This window comes from Phasianus colchicus, chromosome 32 (assembly GCF_987193195.1).
Source record: "Phasianus colchicus chromosome 32, bPhaCol1.hap1.1, whole genome shotgun sequence".
Classification (NCBI taxonomy): Eukaryota; Metazoa; Chordata; class Aves; order Galliformes; family Phasianidae; genus Phasianus; species Phasianus colchicus.
Genome location: NC_143467.1, coordinates 819,838 through 841,467, shown reverse-complemented (window position 1 = coordinate 841,467; position 21,630 = coordinate 819,838). Strand labels below are relative to the sequence as shown.

General features: G+C 53.6%; 1 protein-coding gene and 1 long non-coding RNA gene across 2 annotated transcripts; both read left to right on the top strand.

The window, feature by feature from the left end:
* Positions 1 to 1,555: 1,555 nt before the first annotated feature.
* On the top strand, positions 1,556 to 8,395 carry LOC149913980 (antigen WC1.1-like). Its single transcript, XM_090127970.1, has 14 exons — positions 1,556 to 2,024; positions 2,874 to 3,188; positions 3,394 to 3,702; positions 3,922 to 4,227; positions 4,380 to 4,697; positions 4,774 to 5,088; positions 5,301 to 5,615; positions 5,736 to 5,792; positions 5,864 to 6,178; positions 6,349 to 6,384; positions 6,620 to 6,757; positions 6,923 to 7,018; positions 7,214 to 7,366; positions 7,579 to 8,395. Exons 1-14 carry the CDS (start codon positions 1,958 to 1,960, stop codon positions 7,692 to 7,694), a joined length of 2,856 nt encoding a protein of 951 aa, XP_089984096.1. The 5' UTR covers positions 1,556 to 1,957; the 3' UTR covers positions 7,695 to 8,395.
* Positions 8,396 to 10,410: 2,015 nt separating this feature from the next.
* LOC149913979 (uncharacterized) lies at positions 10,411 to 14,316 on the top strand. Its single transcript, XR_016460736.1, has 3 exons — positions 10,411 to 11,245; positions 11,498 to 11,858; positions 12,764 to 14,316. It is a non-coding gene; the product is annotated as an uncharacterized LOC149913979 (long non-coding RNA).
* The last annotated feature ends 7,314 nt before the right edge of the window (positions 14,317 to 21,630 follow it).

The window sequence follows — 21,630 nt, the reverse complement described above, 5'->3', positions numbered from 1 at the left end:
CTGGTAAATTTGGGTGGGAAGCATCAAGATGCTTTGAAGGCAGGGAAAAGGACAGCCTCCTGCTATGAACAGCACTTCCATTCTCATTTTCCCGTGTGCCGGCACTTCAAGGCAGACCCCAGGGGGACAACCCTACACACTTCTGCTGTGGCCTGACCCAAGCCTGGTTCTCTGCATCCTTACCAGCAGAACTGACAAGGAAGCCCTGTTGGCAACACACTGACAGGTGGGAGTTCCTTTAGTTCCTGCCCGTCTATGCACCTCATATCCAGAAGGTACCCCTATCTCTGCTGGGGCTTATAAGCCCCCCACCAGTTTCATGGCAAAACCAAACACCGGGGTCACTTCCTGAGGCCAAACCTGAGGCCAAGCCCTGTTAAGGAAATCCAGGAGAGGCTGGGTCCTCTATTGTTTTACATTCACCAGTAACAGGGATGAAAGGATAGAGTGCCTGCTCTGTCCAGAAAAGCCCAGAAATTCATTGATTTATAAGGACAAGTGGAGTGTGAGAATGTTAATTTCAGGAGAGCTGTCTGATTGAAGTCTTCAGATTGGCAGATTGGATGAGGCCCTGGGCAGCCTGGTTAGCATTAAATGGGGAGGTTGGTGGCCCTGCATGTGGCAGGGGGTTGGAGATTTGTGATCCTTGGGGTCCCTTCCAACCCTGGCCACTCTGTGATTCTGTGATTCAGAAGTGGCACGATAAGGAAAAACCAGTAAGTAAATACGATGGAACGTCGATCTGAATTCATGAACACGAAGACAGCTCCATATCCTTTGGTCATTAGTGCAGGACATACACAAGAGTGTCTGTCAAACAGTCGGCATAATTCTTGCCAGTGATTAATGCCTTCTGGGTCTGGCTGGGATGGATATCCTCTTCCCCACTGCAGCCCACTGCAGCAGTGCTTTGTTTCCTATAGCATCCCTACAGCCCGCGAGCTCTCAGCATAAGCTGTGCCACATCACTGCCGTTACCCCATGGCCATGTGTCTCAGCGCCGTTGGCCGTTGTGGTCAGTGGGATGTCCCAGGGGTCAGGACCCTGCCCCGTGCCCGTGAGGCCGAAGGAGCAGCCCCGCAGCCCTGGCTGGTGCAGCCGTGGTGAAGGTGGCTCGGGGACACCGCAGTGACGTGCCTGGGCACAGAGCCAGGAGGAAACCACCGTCTTCCTGCCTGAGCGCTGTGACACGGGGCTGTGGTTTGTGCACCTGCAGCGGTGGGTGGGCTCCAACTCCCAGTCCTCTGTGAGGAATAACGGCCCCTGGTGACACGCTGAGTGCTGGGGACGCTTCTGAGCCCCTAGACTCAGTCTGCAGATCCTAGTCTGCTGCCAGGGCAGGACCTGTCCCAGCTCCAGCTCCTTCTGGGGACCCGACACGGGGCCCATCGTGGAAGAATGGCTGAGCCAGCACTTCCAATATGGGAGCCCAAGGACCTTTCCCAGCTGCTGCTCCTGGTACAGCAGGTCTGCAGCAGGCCCAGGGGCTGTTCCCCTGCCTTACGGACACAGCCCTGGTGCAGTCCCAACCCTGTGGTTCCTGCAGCGTGGGGCCAGCTGGACATTCCCATCTTGGTCTGTTGGGCATTCCCGGCACAAGAGATGCTCAGCGCTCCTGCAGAGTGCAAGTGGTGAGATGGTGATAGAGCCACGTCCTCCTACAGCCAACGCGGTGATTCCCATCACAGCGACATGACACCCACAGCGGAGCCGTCCCTCATATATGGTCATGAAGAGCTCTGGAGAAGTTCATTGGAGGGCTGGGCTGCCTTGGAGGGGAGACAACTTCTGAGAAGGTCTAAAAAGGAGACTGCTGCTTTGATTGGCTTCTTCTGCATCTGCGTCATCAGCTGCAGAGATATATTGCTCTCCTGCTGTCATTGTCCCCAAAGCCCCCGGGAGCTGCGGCAGGGAGTTGGGCGCTGCAGGGCTGTGCCAGCAGGACGGGAGGTTCAGGATGGGGACAGAAGGACTCCTATGCCCTCGGGTGCTGTGGCTCCTCCTCTGGCTGCAGCCGTGCAGAGGTAAGTGCCAGCTGCCTTGACCAGCAGTCCAAGCTGACCGAGGGCCAGTGAGCGTCACCGAGATCCCTCTGGGAAGGAGATTTCTTTCTAAGAACCACTGAAACAAGGGCAGTTTAAGTTCTTTACAGAGAGAGTGGTGAGATGCTGGAACAGATGCCCAGAGAGGCTGTGGATCCCCGTCCATCCCTGGAGGTGTTCGAGGCCAGGCTGGATGGGGCCCTGGGCAGCCTGGTCTGGTATGAAATGTGGAGGACGGTGGCCCTGCATGTGGCAGGGGGTTGGCGATTCGTGATCCTTGAGGTCCCTTCCAACCCTGGCCATTCTGTGATTCTGTGATTCTCTGATTCTGTGAATCTGTGGCAGAAGTTGCTGAAGTACATGGATCCTTTGCTTTGTTCTGTGTCTCTCCGGGTGGATGAGTGTATCATAATTTTCCAGGACTACTGAATTTATGGCAGCCCTGGTTATATGCCTGGTTATATTTCCAGACAATGAAGCATCCTTCTGTGACCCCTTGCTCACCAGCACAGTGCTCTTGCTGTGCTGGTGGCCCAGCTGGTAACGGTGGCACACAGAAATCCCCAGAGCACAGCCAGACTCCTCAGGGTCATCCCTGGGGACCCTGGTCAAGAAGGGTCTGATCCACTGGGTTGGGGTGATCCTCAGGATCAGCTCGGTGCTTCCTGGGAACATGGAAAGCCCTGAGGATGGTAGTGAGTCTGGAGATGTAGAGACAGGCAGTGGGAAGTCTCCCACCCCAAATCTTGTGACTGTGCCAGCCTGGGGGTCTAGGATCCCCCAGTTTGGGGCCTGGGCCTCTCCTGACAGATCCTGTGTTGATGTTTGAAGGGGCAGCAGAGGTCAGGCTGGCGGATGGCAGCGGGCACTGCGATGGGAGAGTGGAGGTGAAACACCAGGAGCAGTGGGGGACCGTGTGTGATTACAACTGGGACAAGGAAGATGCAGCAGTGGTTTGTAAGCAGCTGAGATGTGGGTCAGCAATCAGTGCTACACGGAATGAAAGATCTGTGCTAGGATCTGGCCCCATTTGGATGGCTGATGTCCAGTGTCAAGGCACCGAGTCTGCCCTGTCTGACTGCACACACGATGAAGAGATTGTTCAATACTGCGGACACAGTGAGGATGCTGGAGTTACATGTACAGGTGAGGAACTAGCCATTTGCAACCTCCATGGCCAGATTTGGGGGATCAGTAAATAGATATCATATGTGGCCAGTTGTGCTGCCATTGCTGGTCCCTGGGGAATTGCCATTGGGTCCTGCTTGGTCCCCAGCTGAGGAGGAGGTGAGGAGGGACATGGAATTGCCAGAGGGCTCTGGGACCCCACAGGTGCCTTTGTTCACTCCAGGATTTGTCCGTCTGGTCGGAGGGGACAGCCGCTGCTCAGGACGAGTGGAGATCCATGACGGGGATGGGTGGAAATCTGTCTGTGACTCACGCTTTGGTCCCAAAGCTGCTGATGTGGTCTGCAGAGATCTTCAGTGTGGCGCAGCCCTGCCCGTCCCCAGAGCAAGTCCCTTTGGAGAAGGGACCGGTGCCATCTGGGACAGAGAGCTGCGGTGTGTGGGGAACGAATCCAGCCTCTCCTCCTGCCCCACGGGGACGCCTCAGGACCAGCCCTGCACCCAGACAAGCATTGCTGCTGTCACCTGCACACGTAAGGGCTCAGGGAGGGCTGCTGGACACTGACTGTGTGCCAGGGCCAGGGACGGGGCTGTGCCGGGTGTGAGGACAGGAGAGTGATGTGGTATTCTGCAGCCCTAAGGTAGAGCTGAAGGAAGTGGCGTTGTGTTGTCCCTTTGGCTTCTCCTCTCTGTCCTGAGGGAACCAGAGCACAAACCACCCCCCTCCATCCTCCTCTGTCCTCAATCCACAGGGTTCAGGCTGGTGAATGGCAGCACGGCGTGCGAGGGCAGGGTGGAAGTGGAGGTGCAGGGAACATGGGGCAGCCTTTGTGCCTCCCGCTGGGACCTCTTGGACGCCCACGTTCTCTGTCATCACCTGGGCTGCGGGTTTGCGGTGTCCGTTCCTGGAGGAGGGCATTTTGGGAGAGGAAGTGGCCCGGTGTGGAATGACTGGTTCCACTGTGCAGGGACTGAGAGCAGCCCGGATCAGTGCCCGGTGAGCGCCCTGGGGGCCTCTCCGTGCTCCCATGAGAACGACGCTGCCGTCATTTGCTCAGGTGTGCGTCAGGATAACGCTGCAGGAATTGCGCCTCGTGTGCCACACGGCCACCTCCAAGTCCCCTGGGGATCCCACGGCATCACCAGGCTGAACCCGTCCCCGGAGCAGTCCTGCAGCGTGCAGGACTTCTGGCATTTCTGCTCTCCCCAGGCCCGCCTCACAGCGCATCTCTAAGGCTGGTGGGTGGAGGGAGCCGGTGCGACGGGCGCGTGGAGATGTTGCAGCGCGGGACGTGGGGCAGAGTCCTGGATGATCAGTGGGACATGGAGGACGCGAGCGTGGTGTGCTGGCAGCTGCGCTGCGAGGAGGCAGAGGCAGCCTACACTGTGCCGAGGGCCGAGCGAGGGACGGGCCCCGTGGGGCTGCGCGGGGTGCGGTGTGCAGGCCACGAGGCCGGCCTGAGCCTCTGCAACACCTCCCTGCCTGAGGCCGCGGGCATCATGGAGGACGTGGGGGCCGTGTGCCGGGGTGAGCAGCGCGTCCTCTGGATGCGGGATCGGGTGCGCGGCCGGCCTCTGACAGCCCGGGCTTCCCCCCACTGCAGGGAGCCGCCAGGTCCGGCTGGTGGACGGGGCTGGGCGATGTGCAGGGAGAGTGGAGATCTACTACCGGGGGCAGTGGGGCACGGTCTGCGACGATGCCTGGGACACGGCCGACGCCAACGTGGTTTGCCGCCAGCTGAGCTGCGGATGGGCCGTGGAGGCGGCCGGCTCGGCTCACTTTGGGGAGGGCTCCGGGCACATCTGGCTGGATGGCGTCAACTGCTCTGGGGCCGAATCTGCTCTCTGGAACTGCTCTGCTGAGGCCTGGGGACAGCACGACTGCGGGCACAAGGAGGATGCGGGAGTCGTCTGCTCAGGTCTGTGCTGGGAGCCCAGGACAGGGAGGCGGCCGGGGGGCTGAGGCCACCAAAGGCCGCTTCCCGAGCCCGGCCTGGGGACACCCCATCCACCGGTGCGGCTGGGGGCAGTGGGGAGCACGGCCAGCCTAACACTGAGCAGGGAGCACAGGGGGCTTCCTCTCTCCAGCCCCCAACCAGCGACTTCCCCCTGGGGCCTTTCCTCCTGCCAGAATTCATGGCCCTGAGGCTGGAGAACAGCGATGGCTGCTCCGGGCGCCTGCAAGTTTCCTACAATGGCATGTGGGGGAGCGTTTGCTCCAACTCGATGACTCCCTACACGGCGCCACTGGTGTGCAAGGAGCTGGGCTGCGGGGACACAGGGACCCTGGAAACCAGCATCTACTACAGCAGGGTGAATGGCACCGCGTGGCTGGATCGCGTGCAGTGTGGGGAGAGCAACAGCTCCTTCTGGCAGTGTCCCTCTGATCCCTGGCAGCTGCAGTCCTACGATGATGTGCGAGACGAGGCCAGCATCACCTGCAATGGTAAGTGAGCCACCTGGGCACCAGATCCTGCCCCCCTCACCACGACCAAGGTGTCACGGCGAGGTGCAAGCAGAGGCCCGCCCTGCACAGCTTCCTTCACTGCTACGTTTCCCTCCGCAGGGAGAAAGCCGGAAAGGACGCCGGCAGCTGCGTGCCCCAATTCCACGAGCTGCACAGGTGGGAGCTCCTTCTCCGTGTGACTCCTCACCCAGTCGTGCCGGTGCCATGGGAGGTCACTGCCTCTGCAGACAGGGAGAAGATCCGTGCTGTGGGAGGCAAGGACGGGTGCTCGGGCAGAGTGGAGGTGTGGCACCGTGGCTCCTGGGGAACTGTGTGCGACGACTCGTGGGACATGCAGGACGCCCAGGTGGCATGCAGGCAGCTGGGCTGTGGCCCTGCGCTGTCTGCCCTGGCCGAGGCTGCCTTTGGGGAGGGGACAGGACCCATCTGGCTGGAGCAGGTGGAGTGCAGGGGCACGGAGCCATCTCTGCAGGATTGCTGGGCCCGGACTGCGGGTGGCGGTGCCTGCCAGCATAAGGAAGATGCAGCTGTGAACTGCTCGGGTGAGTAGCTGGGGTTACTCAGGCTCTGCTCACAGCCCAGAGCTAAGCAGAGCTCTGGGCTGTGTTCCAGCCTGGAGGAAAGGATAATCTGGGTGGGACGTGTTGGCTGCATCAGCCACTGGTCTGCCTGGTACCGCAAACCCACCTCTCAGCTCAGCTTTTCTCTGCAGCTGCACCCAGGATGACAGCTTCCCCCCCACAAAGAGGTAACATCTCCTCCCACTGGAGCTGGGTCTCCCCCCGACACAGAACTGGGGCTTCTTACTGGGCATTTCATACCCCAGGAAAAAGCACCAGGCTGGGGGATATATGGGGAGGGCCATCATGTACCCAGTAGGGTGGGAGGTTTCCCATCATCCACCCCCTGCCCCTCTACCCCTTACTGCCCCCAACTCTCACGCACGTGCCTGGTGCTGCTCCTGCCACATTTGTTCCCTGCAGACCCCATCCTGGGCTATGCGACCGTCAGCAGGAGAGTCTCGGTGCCTGTCATCATCTGCATCATCCTGGGGCTCCTTATTTGCCTGCTCCTGGCCCTCCTGGCAAGGCAGATGCAAAGCGCCAGAGCTCGGCGCAGAGGTAGGTCCTGACTCAGCGGTGCGTGGGATGTGCCGTGTCACTCCATTGGCATCCAGCAACAAGCAATAGAGAGAGCCCAGTGGTGGGGGAGTTCATGGTGGAGCGAGGGGAGAAGTGGCAGAAGGAGGCTGGGGAAGCACAGCAGGGTCTCGTCTCTGTCCCCAGACTCCAGGAGATCTGGGGAGCCCTTCTCTGAAGCCGTCTATGAGGAGATCGAGTACAGCCCAGTCAGGGAGAAGAAAATGAGATACAGTTTCTCAGGTGGGTGCAGGTCCCTGCAGGAACACATTTGACAACACTTTTTTCCAGCCCCAGCCCACAGCTCACACCACAGCACGTGCTGCGCCTCTTTCCAGGCTCCTATTTGGAGTGCTCCCTGACCAAACTGCAGCCCTACCTCGGGAAATGTGAGGAGGAGGATCTTATCACTGTTATCTGCTCCCCTCTCTCTTACAGACATCCCTGTTGTGCCCGGTGATTCCCCAGTAGAGGGCTATGATGATGCTGGGGAGGTTTCTGACCCTGGAGAGCATCCTGTCCCAGGGCAGGGAGACTGGCAAGAGCCTGGGGCACAGGAGGAGGGAGAGGGACCCAGGGATGCTGCCAGAGGTGAGAAGGAAATGCAGTGCTGCAGCTTGCTGGGTGCCATCCCTGGTGCAGTAATGAGAGCCACACCTCGTGGGTTGAGGAACTTTCCTCGGGAGGTTTCATGGGGAGAAAGGGACTGGGAGAACGGGCTGAATGTCCCACCGAGGAGACAAGTGATGGACCACCCAGGAGGAGCACCCCGTGGGGCAAACAGTTGTCTTTGCTGCTGGCAGGAGAGAGTCTGCACTCCTGGAGAAGTGCCGGAGCCCCTGAAGCTGATGGAGACACCTCACCTCTGTCCCTTGCGAGCACGGGCTATGATGATGCTGATGAGATGTCTCTCTCATAACCCCACTGGACACAAAGGCTGTGACACCAGAGCACTGGGATGCCTGAGCTCTGGGACAAGAGACTCTGTCCCTGCCATGAAGTTGGGTGTAGACACAAAGGAGAGGTCAGTGCCGCTGGGAGAGCCGTGAGTGCCAGGAGCTCTTTTCACAGGGGCATCAGAAACAGCCAAGCAATTCCTCGAAGTTTTATCCCTCTGCTTTTATGCTGTGCATCCGTATTGGTTCCTATTAAAAGCCCGTGAGAACTTTGACCCAGAGCTTTTGCTTCCCTGCCCATATTTTGGGACATCTCTCTGAGGCTGACTGGATAAGCAGAGCACAAGGGCACAGTGTTGGGCTGGGGCACTTCTTGGGGACAGTGGGCTTGGGCTCAGGGCCATGGTGCCTGGGAAGTATTCCTGCTGAATCTACTCCAACCAGGGCAGCCAATGTGACCCTCTGCAAAGTCCCACGATGCTCCCCAGTAGGAGGGACTGACTGCTGCTGCCTTGGAGCCTGTGGACTCCAAGCACTTCAAGAATGGGAAGATCTTTCCTTCTAGATTGTTGGAAGCAGAGGACAGAGGGACGGAAATCATCCCCACAAGATGTGGGCTGCGGCCCTAGGTCATGGCAAAGCCCCTGGCCAGCAGAAGGGCCCCACTCCAGTTCTTCTACCAGGTATGCCAGACAGTGGGGTGAATAAAAAAACAAATCACCCAAATGGAAAAAAATGAGCTATAGATATAGGAAGGTCTAAAAACAGTATAGCTTTATGTAAGGTAGAGTACTCCATTTTATGCTGATGAACCAGAAGAAGTAATCCATGGAAGGCTAGATGACTAACTACTTCATACCACAGGCCTCTCTCAAGAAGTCTATCATGAGGGTGGGTTCATTCATCTAAGCAGGTGTCAGCGGTTTACGGGCTGGTTCGGCCCGGTTCCATGACCAGCGGGGCAGAGGGATCCGCAGATCTGCGCCTCCAGAAAAAGGGAACAGGGGACCCCAAAATAATTAAAAACAGCGGCAACAATCTGAGGAGAAACAAAGTAATTTACTAAATATAGTATCGGAATGCAAGATAACACACTATAATACAGTATAATTAAAATTGAAGCTAATAAATCAAATATAATGAGAGAGAGAATGTCCGAAAGGTGGGTAGGCTTCACCACAACGCGGAGAGCTGAGGTGAGATGCGCAGTCCAGTTGAGCAGCAGGGAGAAAAGGGAGGAGAGCTGATGAAAAGCAGGCAAAGAAGAGCGCATCAGGTGACCTTGCCAGGAGTTGTATCTCGAGACTCTCTGTGACCGCAAAGTCCCCTGGGGAATGCAGTTCTTCTTCTCTTCCAGGCAGGTACCCAGAGCTTGAGCACCAACAGTTAAACTCCCAGTGCCCCACATGATGTTATGATGTGGAATACCGAAAACCAAAAATCACAAAACCATGATATTCCACCCCTTATTCTACATCACTACATCATGCTTAACATACACAAACAAAATATAATTACCAAACACTAAACACGCACACACAAACCTATATATCTACATGGAATTACTGACTGCACTCCCCCAGCATCAAATTCCCTTGTGGTACACATTGAACATCCCCGTTTTTCTGCATCACCCACCAAGTGGATCCAGGTCCCTGGGCAAAAACAGTTCCACAAAGAGGTTTGCCCTTCCCAGAAGCTGGAAAGACCCAAACTGCTTTTCCCAACATGTTCTTTACATGTACTACAGGGACCTTATCTCCCTTGACAGTATGTAGGGAGCTAGCAGGACCATCACGATTGATAGATCCTCTGGTATTGACTAACCAGGGGGCTTCTGCCAAATGTTTCTCCCAATGCTTAAATGTTCCGCCACCCATTGCTTTCAGCATTGTTTTTAACAACCCATTGTATCGTTCGATTTTACCAGAGGCTGGTGCATGGTAGGGAATATGGTAAATCCACTCAATGCCATGATCTTTGGCCCAAGTATTTACAAGAGAATTTTTGAAATGAGTCCCATTATCTGACTCAATTCTTTCTGGGGTGCCATGTCGCCACAGGACTTGTTTCTCAAGACCTAATATGGTGTTTCGGGCGGCAGCATGGGGTACTGCATATGTTTCAAGCCACCCAGTGGTCGCCTCTACCATGGTAAGCACATAACACTTACCACTGCGGGATCGTGGCAAGGTGATAGAATCAACCTGCCATGCCTCCCCATAGTTATTCATTTGCCATCGCCCTTCCTCCCAGAGTGGTTTCATCTTCTTGGCTTGTTTGATTATAGCACATGTTTCACAGTCATGAATAACCTGTGCAATAGCATCCACAGTTAAGTCCACCCCTCGGTCTCTAGCCCACTTATATGTTGCATCTCTCCCCTGATGGCCCGAGGTCTCATGAGCCCACTGAGCTAGAAAAAATTCACCCTTGTTCTGCCAGTCCAGGTCTATCTGAGCCACCTCAATTTTGGCAGCTCGGTCCACCTGGTGGTTATTTTGCTGTTCTTCAGTAGCCCGTCTCTTGGGCACATGAGCATCTACATGGCGCACCTTCACGGCCATATTCTTTATTTGGGCAGCAATATCTTTCCACAGTTCAGCAGCCCAAATAGGTTTACCCCTTCTTTGCCAGTTATTTTGCTCCCACTGCTGTAACCACCCCCACAAAGCATTTGCCACCAGTTTTGAGCTCCTCTCCTGCCCTGCATACCTCAGCAATTTCTAATTCTGCCTATCTTTCCTCCCCCCATGCTTTCTTAGGGGCCCTTTCCTGCTGAGTGGAGAAGGCTCTTGTTTCACTGGAAACCAGATACTCCATGAGCAGCAATGTGGAGATATGTTCTCCTTGCAGTTGTTCCCCTGTGGCTTCTTTCTGATGTGCGTGGAAACTCCCACTAGAATAGGCTGCTGCATGAGACAGAGGCCTGATACAGCATCACTTGTGTGGGTGGAGTTTTACTATCTCCTTGTTCATCTTTTATGTTTGTTTGTTTTATTTCAACTCTATGTATGTGTGCATTGGTGCAAGTCTGCCTTTGCTAACTCCTTTTCTTGTGGCCTTAGGCAACAATCAAGGGGGTCTCAAGTTTTAGTGCTGAACAAGAAGCGCAGGCACTCAGGAAAGCCATGAAGGGCTTTGCTAAGTTGATCTCCCTCCCTCCACAGGTCAACTTTTATTTTTTCCCCAGCACTGGCAAGGGCTGCTCTGGTGGTTTGTTAGAGGGAAGCGTAGCTGCTTGCATTGCTCTGCTGCACAACTGCCCTAAAAATCGTTGGAGAGTGGAAACAGAACTGCCCTTCATGTCCCGAAATGCAGCTGCTCTGGTGGTGTGGGTCGTGGCACTTTGTGTGCATAGCTGTAGTCCTGGGGCTGTTGAGAGCTGGCTGTGTAGGGGACTGGAGGTGGCCCAAGAGCAGAGGGCACTTCTGATTCTTGTGCAAGCAGCCTGACTAGCTTCCATTTGTTTCTTGCAGGCACGGATGAAGATGCCAGCATTGATGTCTTGACCAAACTAAATGTTTCCCAACATCAGTGAGTTCTGATCACCTATAAGAGCACCAGTGGCAGGGTAGGTGGTCTGCAGAGATGTGTGAACGTGGTTGTGTCACTTGGGTGAAAAGCGAAAAACGACGCCATCTCCATAAGAGAAAGGTCAGCAGAGACTTTGCCTGACCAAGGCTGTTTGGTTCTTGTTCAGTTCAGAGCAGTTGTTGATGCAAGGAGGGTTGGAGCCTGAAGGGAAGTGGTGAACAGCTCAGTTCCTTCTGTCCTCGAAGGCCGTACCTTCTGCCAACTCCTTTCTCCTCTCTTGGCCTTCTAGGATTTGACTGATGACTTGAAGTCGGAGCTGAGTGGGAGTTTTGAGAGGGTGATCATTGGGGTGATGACTCCCACCACCACGTATGATGTGCACGAACTAAGGAGGGCTGTGAAGGTTTGGAAGTCTTCCTTTCGTGTTGCTTAAGTTCTGGCCAAGGACTTACTGCTTTGTTATGTATGTCTTCTTATTTTACATTAACTCTTAAAGAAACCTGGTTGCACGTCACGAGCAGTTGTTGGTATCTTAAGTCTTGCCTTGGCGATTCCCTTGGGAGCAGGAACAGATGAAGGCTGCCTGATTGAAATTGTGGCTTCTCACACCAAGGAAGAGATTCGTCGCATTGATGAGAACTACAAGCTTTGTAAGTAGAGCAAAAGGCCAGGCCTTGTCCTGCTGTCTGACAGTCAGTCTGTGTGTGTGCAGGCAGATGTGAAGAGGAAGGAGTCTGGGGAGCTTTTAGGTGTGATGCACTGGCCAACCTGGGTGTTGCTGTTTGTCCAGAGAGAAGCTAGACTAGAATTTCACCAGCATCTGAGCTGGTGTAAATAAAATGGGGAGGAGCATTCTGTCTGTCAGCAGGACGTGTGGCTCTCTTGCCAGTTTCTTACTGTCTGCGCTTCTTAATTGGAGGCTGTAGCACTACTGATGATGGCTGCAGTGCTGCAGTGATGCTGAGAGCCCTGGGCCCAGTTCTGTACTTAGCAGGTTATGGCTGGCAAATGCTGTGGGCAGCACCCAGGTGGTGGCCCTGCTCCTAGCAGATGTTGTGTGTGTGTTCTTGCTAGAATGTGGCTGCTCCCTTGAGGATAACATTGTATCTGACACATCTTCCATGTTTCGAAGGGTCCTCGTGTCCCTCGCAGCAGTGAGCCACGTTGAGGGGAGAAGGGGGTGAATCTTCAGAGCTGTGGGCACAGCTCTGCACTCAGTGGTGAGGATCTCCAGGCTGGCTTTTTCACATGGGACCCTGTGTGTCCCATGGCCTGCTCCTCACATGCAGATTCTGCAGGGAGGAGACTCTGACTCTGGGTGTGCATGAGTGGTGTGGGCCCTTCTTTAAACATCCCAGTAAAGTGGGTTGCTGCTTGTTTCAGAAGGAAGCCCGAAGCACACCTGAGCTGTGTTTCGCTGTGTTTGTAAGCTGGTATTCCCTTTGACAGACTCCATTATCCATCTCCAGCAGCTGGTCCTGAATGGGGAGTTCTCAGGAGTTGTTTCCAGTAGATGCTCTGGTGAACTGAGTCTTCTATCCTTGTGTCTTTGCAGGGAAACTGAGTTGAGGGAATGTATGTGGATGATGGCCTTGCTCAGCAGGATGCTCAGGTGTGTAGTAACGTGCTTCCTTTTGCAACCTGTTTGTGTCTGCGTGATGCGTGGTGAAGAGAAGACAACGTGTGAAATGGGAATAATGGTTCTAGTCTTGTTTCCAAGTCTCTAATGAGAGGTCTTTAGCCAGGCTGGTTCCTTGGCAGGGGCAATGACTTTTGGTTGTGGGTTGCTGTGCCTGGTTGGTGCTTGTTGGAAAATATCCATGATCTAGACAAGTACGGGCCAGCAGTGCTCTAGCTCCGAGGAATTAAAGATCTCCTGTACGCCCAGTCTTCTCCACGAGCCTTACTTTGCCATCCATGATGTCTGTAAGTGCCTGTACGAAGCGGGGGAGAAGAAGTGGGGAACAGATGAGGTGCAGTTAGGTCCATCCTCTGTACACGGAACAGGGATCACCTACTGAGAGGTAGGACCCCTCTGCCGTGTCCTGGGTTTTTCTTTCCTTCCTCGTTTGTGCGTGGTGCTTTTGTAGGAGCTCCGTAGGTGTTCAGTAGATGGGAACTCCTCTGAGGCAGCAGGTGTCCTGGAGAGAGCCCCATTGCACCCATTCCATTCGGGCTGTTTTATTCCCTCCTGAGACTGAAAGGGACTTCAGAAACCTAAGTACACCTGGCTGCAGCTCCAGCATGGAAAGCAGAGATCACCAAGTGATCTCCACGTCCTTGCAAAGCTCCAGCTTGTCATAATTTTCCAGGACGGTATCTCTGATAAAGCAGATTTTCTTTACAATGGCAGTGTTGGGCCTCCTGCAAGCAGGAGCGCGCAGAAAACAGTGTTCCACCTTTTATCCCCTACTGCCCAACGCTGATCTCCTTCTGCCCTGGTTCCTCATTGGCTGAGTACTGCAGGTTCACACTGTTTCGTGATGCTTCACTAATCACACATATGCCAAGTGAACACAAATCTTTGCCATCCAAACACAGATACCTTAATTGGTTAATTGCCTTCTAACCATTGCTTTCTGAACAAACATCTGGTCAGGTCAAGAGGCAGATGTGTCACCTCTCAGAAACGACTTGATTTCAGTGGCCTTAAACGGTCCCTGTGTGATGGTTATCTTCTTACTGACTCGCTGTCAAACACAGCCAGTGGATCTCTGTACGTGCAGTTTGGAGCTCCTAGCTAAAACAGACTGCACAAATGCAGATTACGGATATTCTTATCTCAGCACTCTTCTGAGATGAGCATTCCAATTACAAGACCTTCAGTCTACTGTTTAATCTGACCAGCAGGAAGACGTCACTACAGTTATTTTCCTTGATTCCTGTGCAATTTTATTTGAGAATTGGAGCTCGACCTAATTTAAACCATTTTTTGCAAAGTCTGTAAGGAGAGTTGCATTTTTGCTTATATCTAGCCGCTTTGATCCACGGTGAGTGGAAATCACAAAACAGAGTCTAAAGGGAGTTTCTAAACTGCCTGTTGTTGAGTGCATTGAAGGCAACAGGAGAGCCCAGAATGTGACCTGTGAGAGTAGATGTGCCTCTGCTTCTTACTGAGTTTTGTGCCTCTGCTTCTTACTGAGTTTTGTGCCTCTGCTTCTTACTGAGTTTTGTATTGCACTTCTCTGGGTGTGCATTTCTTCTGACTCAGAAATACGAGTTACAATGAAGGTGAGGTACTTCCCAGTACATTAGAGATCTTCAACAAAAATGCATTTGGAAAACACATTATAAGCCTAAACACTGCAGAAGGACACAGACTAAGAATATATTGCCCTTAAATAGAATCCATCTTTGCACACAGCCAGAAAATGCTCTTTCTGCATTTCATTGATCACCACGTCAGCACCTCTAGGGATCAGCCCATCAGTTCACTGGAATAGCAGTACACTGCCAAAGTGCTGCTGTAATCCTGGAAACCACGGAATGCTCATGGATTTTGTCAGCCAATTTACAGCCTGGTTTCAACACTGCTGAATAGGCATTTGTTCTCCAGCAAAACATCTCAGAATCTGCAGAACGTTGCTAGTAACAGCAGTGGAACAGGGAGGAATGGTGAGAACAGATTTCTGCTTAGAATGCTTTCCAGTTTAATACTTAATGCATCTTATTGTCACTTTCATAGGATTATCATGAACTCTAGATATGCAGTTGAAAAAGCTAAATGAGACAGCAGAACTGAATCACAAGCACAGGAAACAGATTCTGCGTTCATTTTCTTGCATGTCTGTCCTGCTGGCATGTTTGTTGTACTTTCTACCATTTCAGAACCACAGGAGCTCAAACAGCCTGAAAAACAAGAGTGCAAACCCTTGTCTTTGGAAGGCCCACCCAGTTACCCAACCCCCAAGCAAAGAAAAAGAAGAACCAAGGCCTCACTCACCACACACACTCAAGTCAGTCAGCCCTGAACTAAAAGCTACCTTTTTCATGCACCTCCACATGTGTGTGGGAGAAAAGCACTCTGGGCATTCAGCAGATTGCTTCCTTCCTTTTGATCACTCGGGCTGTCTGGTGAGAAGCCTGATAATCGTTTACACCAAGAATTGTAGCAAATTCACAGTCCATGCACACAGTCCTCTTCTGTTGCTGTGTCATCCACAAACTGCAGTAAGGTTCCACCCTGGGATGGAGGCACCCAAGTCTCAGGCTCACGAGTTGACCAGTTCTCACAGATCACTGGGCTGTTCTCACAGCCCTGGCTAACACTGTCCAGGGTAACTGGCTCTTTTCTCCCCGTATTGGGGTTCTCCTCTTCCAAGGCAAATGGTTTTAGGTTGCATTTGGTCAAAGCAGGCAAAAATAAAATAATAAAAAGGCATCCTTCAAATCCAGAAGGGAAACTCCACCTCCTCATTCATAAGTTGGTTAATGAAGTGTATGGATTTGCTACCGCTGGGTGCATACATTCAGCAGTCCTATCACTTGCCCTCAAGTCTTGTACCAAACTGCAGCTCTTGCCGTCCAGTTTTTCATCGGCAGGATTGGGGTGCTGTGTTTGGACTCACATTCAGTTAGCAATCCAAACTCCAAAAGTTATTTATGATTTCTATCCTTCTACAGTCTCGTATCCTCAGAGGGCACTGCTTTACGCTGACTGGGCTGGCTCCTGCTTTTAACTTCACTTCCTTTGGGGCTGCATTTTGGCTCTGCCAGGCATCCCTGATAGCCACACTCCTAAGTAATTTAGCATTTAAGATCTCGGTAACTTCTGGGGGTACAACCTTGTTTTTCCCAGTTTGTGTTAAAGCCAGAGGAGGAGGAGATGGCGGGGAGGGAATGGGGGGCAATGGGCGATGGGGAGATGGAAGGGTTGGAGTGGGGCATGTAGGGGTTGGAGGTGGGAGGATGGGGGGGAGGAGAGTGGGATGGAGAAGAGAGGTGAAAGGATGGACAGAGAAGAGGATGGATGGAGAACGTGGAAGGAGAGGTGGACAGAAGTGAAAGGATGGATAAGGGGAGGGATGGAGAGCAAGGAAGGAGGGAGGGACACGCACCAGGCCACGTGCTTGGCTCACGTGCTTGGACAGAGAAGGACCACGGTGGCACTGGAAGCGATGGGCAGAGCCAGCACGGCGTCCCTGCTGCAAAGGGCACTTGTCCTCTCTCCTGCTTTGGTTCTCACCTGGCTCTGCAGAGTTACTTCCACTCCATACCCGCTCATCCAAAGCGTCATGCAGAGCCAATGTGGAAAACCTGCTTGCAAAACAAGTCTTGGCACCAACAAGATGAACTGCCAGGCTCAGCTCTCACTACAGAACCAGTTATTTGTGACTACAGCTACAACTATCAGCCCCCATCAAACTGGCAAAACTCCTTCTTCCATCCCAGGATCACTCATCAGTCAGGGGCCTCAGGTAACTGCTACACAGTAAGCTTTCATATTTGCCTGCCCTGTAGTTGAGCTAAATAATTAAAAACAATGGATTGCAACATTTCTTTCCTCACTTCGTGCTTCTTTCATTATTTTTTCTGTTTTTCTAACAACCTTTCCCACCCAATACCCTTCCAAGCCCCAACTTACCTTTCCTGCTCTTCACTGACTTCTTGACTCTCTTGGCTTTTGCTGCTACTCACCATGAAATGCCTCCACTGCTGCTTCTGGTCAGCTTAAGGCCTCTTTGGTTAGAGACTGAATCCAACGTGCTGGCTCTGTTTTACTTATGCACAGCAGGTTCTGAAGGGCAACCAGAAACGTGAACAGAGGTTATGTTGGAAGCAAAAAAGCAGCAACAGAGCTTCCAGCGCACAGGCAAACCAAATGCACGCTTGGATTCCCTTTTTGCACAAATAGAAGCTAAGAAAATAAACTGAAATTATTCCCAGTATTTATTTCCTTCTCAATGAAAATTTGAGCTAGGTAACTTGACAGATTCCTTTACCTGTGTCTTCCATAGGCGTTTTTCTTTTCTTTCTTCTTTCTTTTTTTGTTTCTTTGTTGTATTTTTCTTCCTTCCCTTCCTCTCCCTGCAGACTCCCCAGGATATTTCAGCAATCCAGAAAGAAAAGGGCTTCAGGTGCTTATCTTTGAAAGCTCGAGGATGAGTGAATTTGAAATTGTACAACTGGTTTCTAAAGAGCTGACCACATAGAGACACAAAGCTTTAAACACGGCTGTGAAAACCAACTCTGCCAACAAACATATGGGTTTTTGAGTACTCAATAAAAATAACTAAATCACAGAATGGTTGAGGTTGGAGACACCTCTGGATCCGTGTGCTCAGCAGACTCAGGGCAGGGTTCCTGGGACCACGTCCAGACTGCTTTTGGAGATCCCCACGGATCCACCCCACAACCTCTCCAGGCAGCCTTTGCCACTGCTCTGACATCTGCACAGCACAGAAGTGCTTCCTGCTGGTCAGACAGAACCTGTGTTCCAGGTTGTGCCTACTGCCTCTTGTCCTGGCACTGGGCACCACCCAAATGAGCCTGTCTCTGACCTCTCTGCACGCTCTCTTCAGGCCTCTATAGACATTCCACACGGAGACATCCCAACTCTCTCAGCCTTGCCTCCTACAAGGGGCGCTCCAGGGCTTTCATCACCTTGGTAGCCCTGTTTTGGAGTCTTTCTTCTTCGTTCACGTGTCTTTTATACTGGGGAGTCAGAATTGGACCCAGTGCTTCAGGTGCAGACTCACCAACACTGAGCATAGGGGAAGAATCACCTCCCAGCACTCACAGGCAATATTCTGCCTAATGCAGCCAGGAAGCCATCAGCCTTCTTAGCGGCAAGGACACAGTGCTAGCTCACGTTCCACTTGGTGTCCACCAGGAGCCCCAGGCTCTTTCCTGCAGAGCTGCTCTCCAGCCGAGTGCCACCAGCATACACTGGTGCCTGGGCTGGTTTCGCCCCAGATGCAGGACTCTGCACTTCTCAAGGAACTCCATGAGACTCTCTATAATGAAGTTACCCCTGGAGGGATCCTGTTTTAGCAGGGGGGTTGGACTAGGCGATCTCCAGAGGTTCTTTCCAGCCCCTACAGTTCTACGATTCCGTGATCCTGTGTCAGCCACCTCACAGCCTGCTGAGTGCACTCTGGATGGCTGCATGGCCTCTGCTCAGTCAGTCACTGCCCCCACTTTTGGGACAGCTGGCACCTCCTGAGGGTTCACTCTGCCCCGCTATCCAGATCCTGAGGGAAGATATTAGAACAGGACCCACTACTGACCTCTCAGGAACTCCTGTCATTCATGGCCTCCAGCATGACTTACATCACTGAAATCCTCTTAAATAACCTTTTCTTTTTAAACATTCCCCGCTTATACTTTCTTAGAGGTATATGACTTCGTTTACTTCAAAGTCAGACTCCCTCATTGGTTCACAGCAGCTCCAAGCAAGAGGGATCATGACAGTGCAGGGACCAGCAGTACACAGTCCTTTCTACTTGGCTCCTTGTGTGAATTCACTCTCCAACAACAGCCAGCAAGCTAAACACAACAACAAACTATTCCACCCAGAGGTTCCCAGACTCTTCAGGCTATTACCAACTCCAACAGCATAAAATCAAGAACAATAATAAAACATACGCTCTACATTTATGGCATCTTTAGGCAGAATCAGCAATGCATTTATTTACTCACATAGTCATTAAACAGCACGGAGCTGCCTGCTGCACTTCCAGCCCCAGTTTGCTTTAACTATTTTAGCCTACACAACAACACAGGCAGTCATCAGCACAACGATCTTCAGGTAAGAGTAGAAGAGGGAAAGAGACAAAAGTCCCACGAAAGAACAAACAGAAAGCCTAGGCAGACAGACAGTGCTACAGCACTGCAGCTCACAACACGTCCTTACCCACAGAGGCTCTCCCCTCCCCCCCTTCCTCAACACGATTCAATCAAATCCCAGGCTCCTCCCCTAAAATGAGCTACAATTAATCCATGTCACAGAAAACAGTTGCCAATACAAGGCTTGTGCTGTCAGCTCATGGCACCAACAGTCCCTCCAACACAGCATTTCCACTGCCAAACCTAACTGATTTCTCAACTGCAGTGCCCTTTCAGAAGGTATTACCCCCAAAAGGAAAAGAACTCAATCCAGAACACAAAGACAACACTGCTGAACCCATTCTGAAGACCAGGCACACACAACACAACAAAGAACACACCTCCATGCAGAGAGCCCTTACAGGGGGCAGCCAGCCCTGAAATGAGGTTAGGGAGGGGTGGCACCAGGCTCCACCCCTTTGCCAGACAGGTGAATTGCTTCCACCTGTCCTCCCCAGCAGAACAAGGGCTCATGAAGATGAAAGAGCAGTTGGCTGGGGAGGGGGACCTACATTGGCAGCTTGGGCTGGGCTGATGTGATCTTTTCTTCTTAGTCCTCTGCCTGAGGAGTTTGAGTGATCCACAAGGCAGATGTGGCAGCCCTGGCTGGTCTGCCTTGGGGCTGCGTGGAGCGGCTGCACTCAGCCCTTGAGGGAGATCCGGAATCTTTGGTAAAGCTGGCTGACTGGCTGGGGAACCCTTCCGAGGCCTGAAGCCTCCTGGCCGGCCAGTTGGGCCAGGCCGAAAGCCGGCTGGCCGTTCAGGGGAGCACTGCCAGGCAAAAGGTGGCCGGCCGGCTGGCCCATGGAGCTCTGCATTTCCAGACCTCTCCAAGCCAGCCAAAGGGGCCCTGCCAGGCCAAAAGCTGGCTGGCCAGCCAAAATGGGGAACCCTGGCAGGCCAAAAGCTGGCAAGCTGACTGACTCGGGTTGCCCTGCCAGGCCATAAGACTCCTGGCCGGCCAGGGGGCCCTGCCAAGCCAAAAGCCAGCTGGCCTGTCAGGCCCTGCTTGCAGAAAGCTGGCAGGTTGGCCGTGGTATCCCGGCCGGCTGGGGGAACGTACTAGGCCAAAAGCTGGCCAGCCAGGGTCCCAGCCAGGCCAAAAGCAGGCCAGCGGCTTGAGAGGGCCGTGCCGGGCCAAAGGCTGGCCAGCCAGCCCAGCGGATGCTGCCAGGCCCAAAGCCGGCCAACCGGCTGGCCGGGGGGGCCCTGTGAGGTTTAAAACGGGCTGGCCCTTGAGGCCCTGCCAGGCCAAAAGCTGGCCGGCCAGGTCAAAAGCTGGACCAAGGCGTGGGTAGGATGTGTCCTTCCTGTGGTCTGGGGCTTTGGTCTTCAGAGGCTGACACTTGGCAGACCCCGTTTCTTCTCTTATCAGTGGCAGCAATCCAGAGCGGGTGATGCAAGTCTCCTCAGGCAGGCTGGTTTCCCCACGAAGTGGTGATGCTGCCATCTGCTTCAGTGCATCCAGCACTGGCCTGATCTTCCTTACCCTTTGCCTGAGAAGTTTCGCTGAGTCGCATGCCAGAAGTGGGAGCCGGGATGGTCTGCCTTGAGGCTCCATAGACAGGCAGGACTCAGCCCTTGAGGAAGATCTTCTTGACTCATTTATGAAAGCTGTTGTCTGCCTCAAGGTGATGTGATGGTGTGAGGCCTTGGCTATCTGCAATTTGGGCACAGCACCCTCACAGTGGGATTTTTCTGCTCCCTGGTCTTCACCAGGGAAGCTCACACGTTTTGCAGCCCTGGGAGCCCCGGCCAGGCCAATAGCTGGCCAACCGTGGGGACAATAACGGGAAAAAAGACGGCTGGCCAGCCAGACACCCTGCCAGGCCAATAGCTGGCTGGCCAGCTGGCCGAGGAAGCCGTGCCAGGCCAAAAGCTGGCAAGCCAACTGACCCAGGTAGCCCTGCTAGGCCCTGAGCATGCCAGCCAACCTGGGGGTACCTGCCAGGTTAAACGCCTGCTGGCCGGGCGGGGGGGGCCAGCAGGGTTAAAAGACAGTTGATCGGCTGGCCTGGGTAATCCTGCCTGGCCAGAAGCATCCTGGCAGCCCGGGTGTGCCCTACCAGGCCAATAGCTGGTTGGCCAGCCAAAATGGGGTAAGACCCACCTGGCCAAAAGCCGTCCTGCCAACTGACCCAGGTAGCATTGCCAGGCCAGAAGACTTCCAGCTGACCAGGATGCCCTGCCAGGCCAGAACCCACCAGGCTGGCCTGTGGGGCCCTGCCAGGCCTAAAGCCAGCTGGCTGGGTGGGCCCTGCCAGGCCGAATCCCCTTAGCCCTCTGCCTGAAAAGCTTCAGTGATTCGGAAGCCGGAAGATTCAGCCTGCATGGTCTGCCCTGGGATTCCGTGTACAGGGTGGACTCGGCCCTGGGGAAGATCCGGAATCCTTGTTATAAACTGGCTAGGTGGTCGGAAGGGCCCGACCAGACCAAAGGCCAGCTGGCTGGCCCAGATGGCCCTGCCAGGTTAAAAGCTGGCAGGCCAGTCGGGGGGCCAGAAGACTCCCAGCCGGCCTGGGGGGCCCTGCCGGGTCAAAAGCCGATAAGCTTGTGGCCCAGATAGGACAAAAGAGACGCTGGATTTCCTTTGGC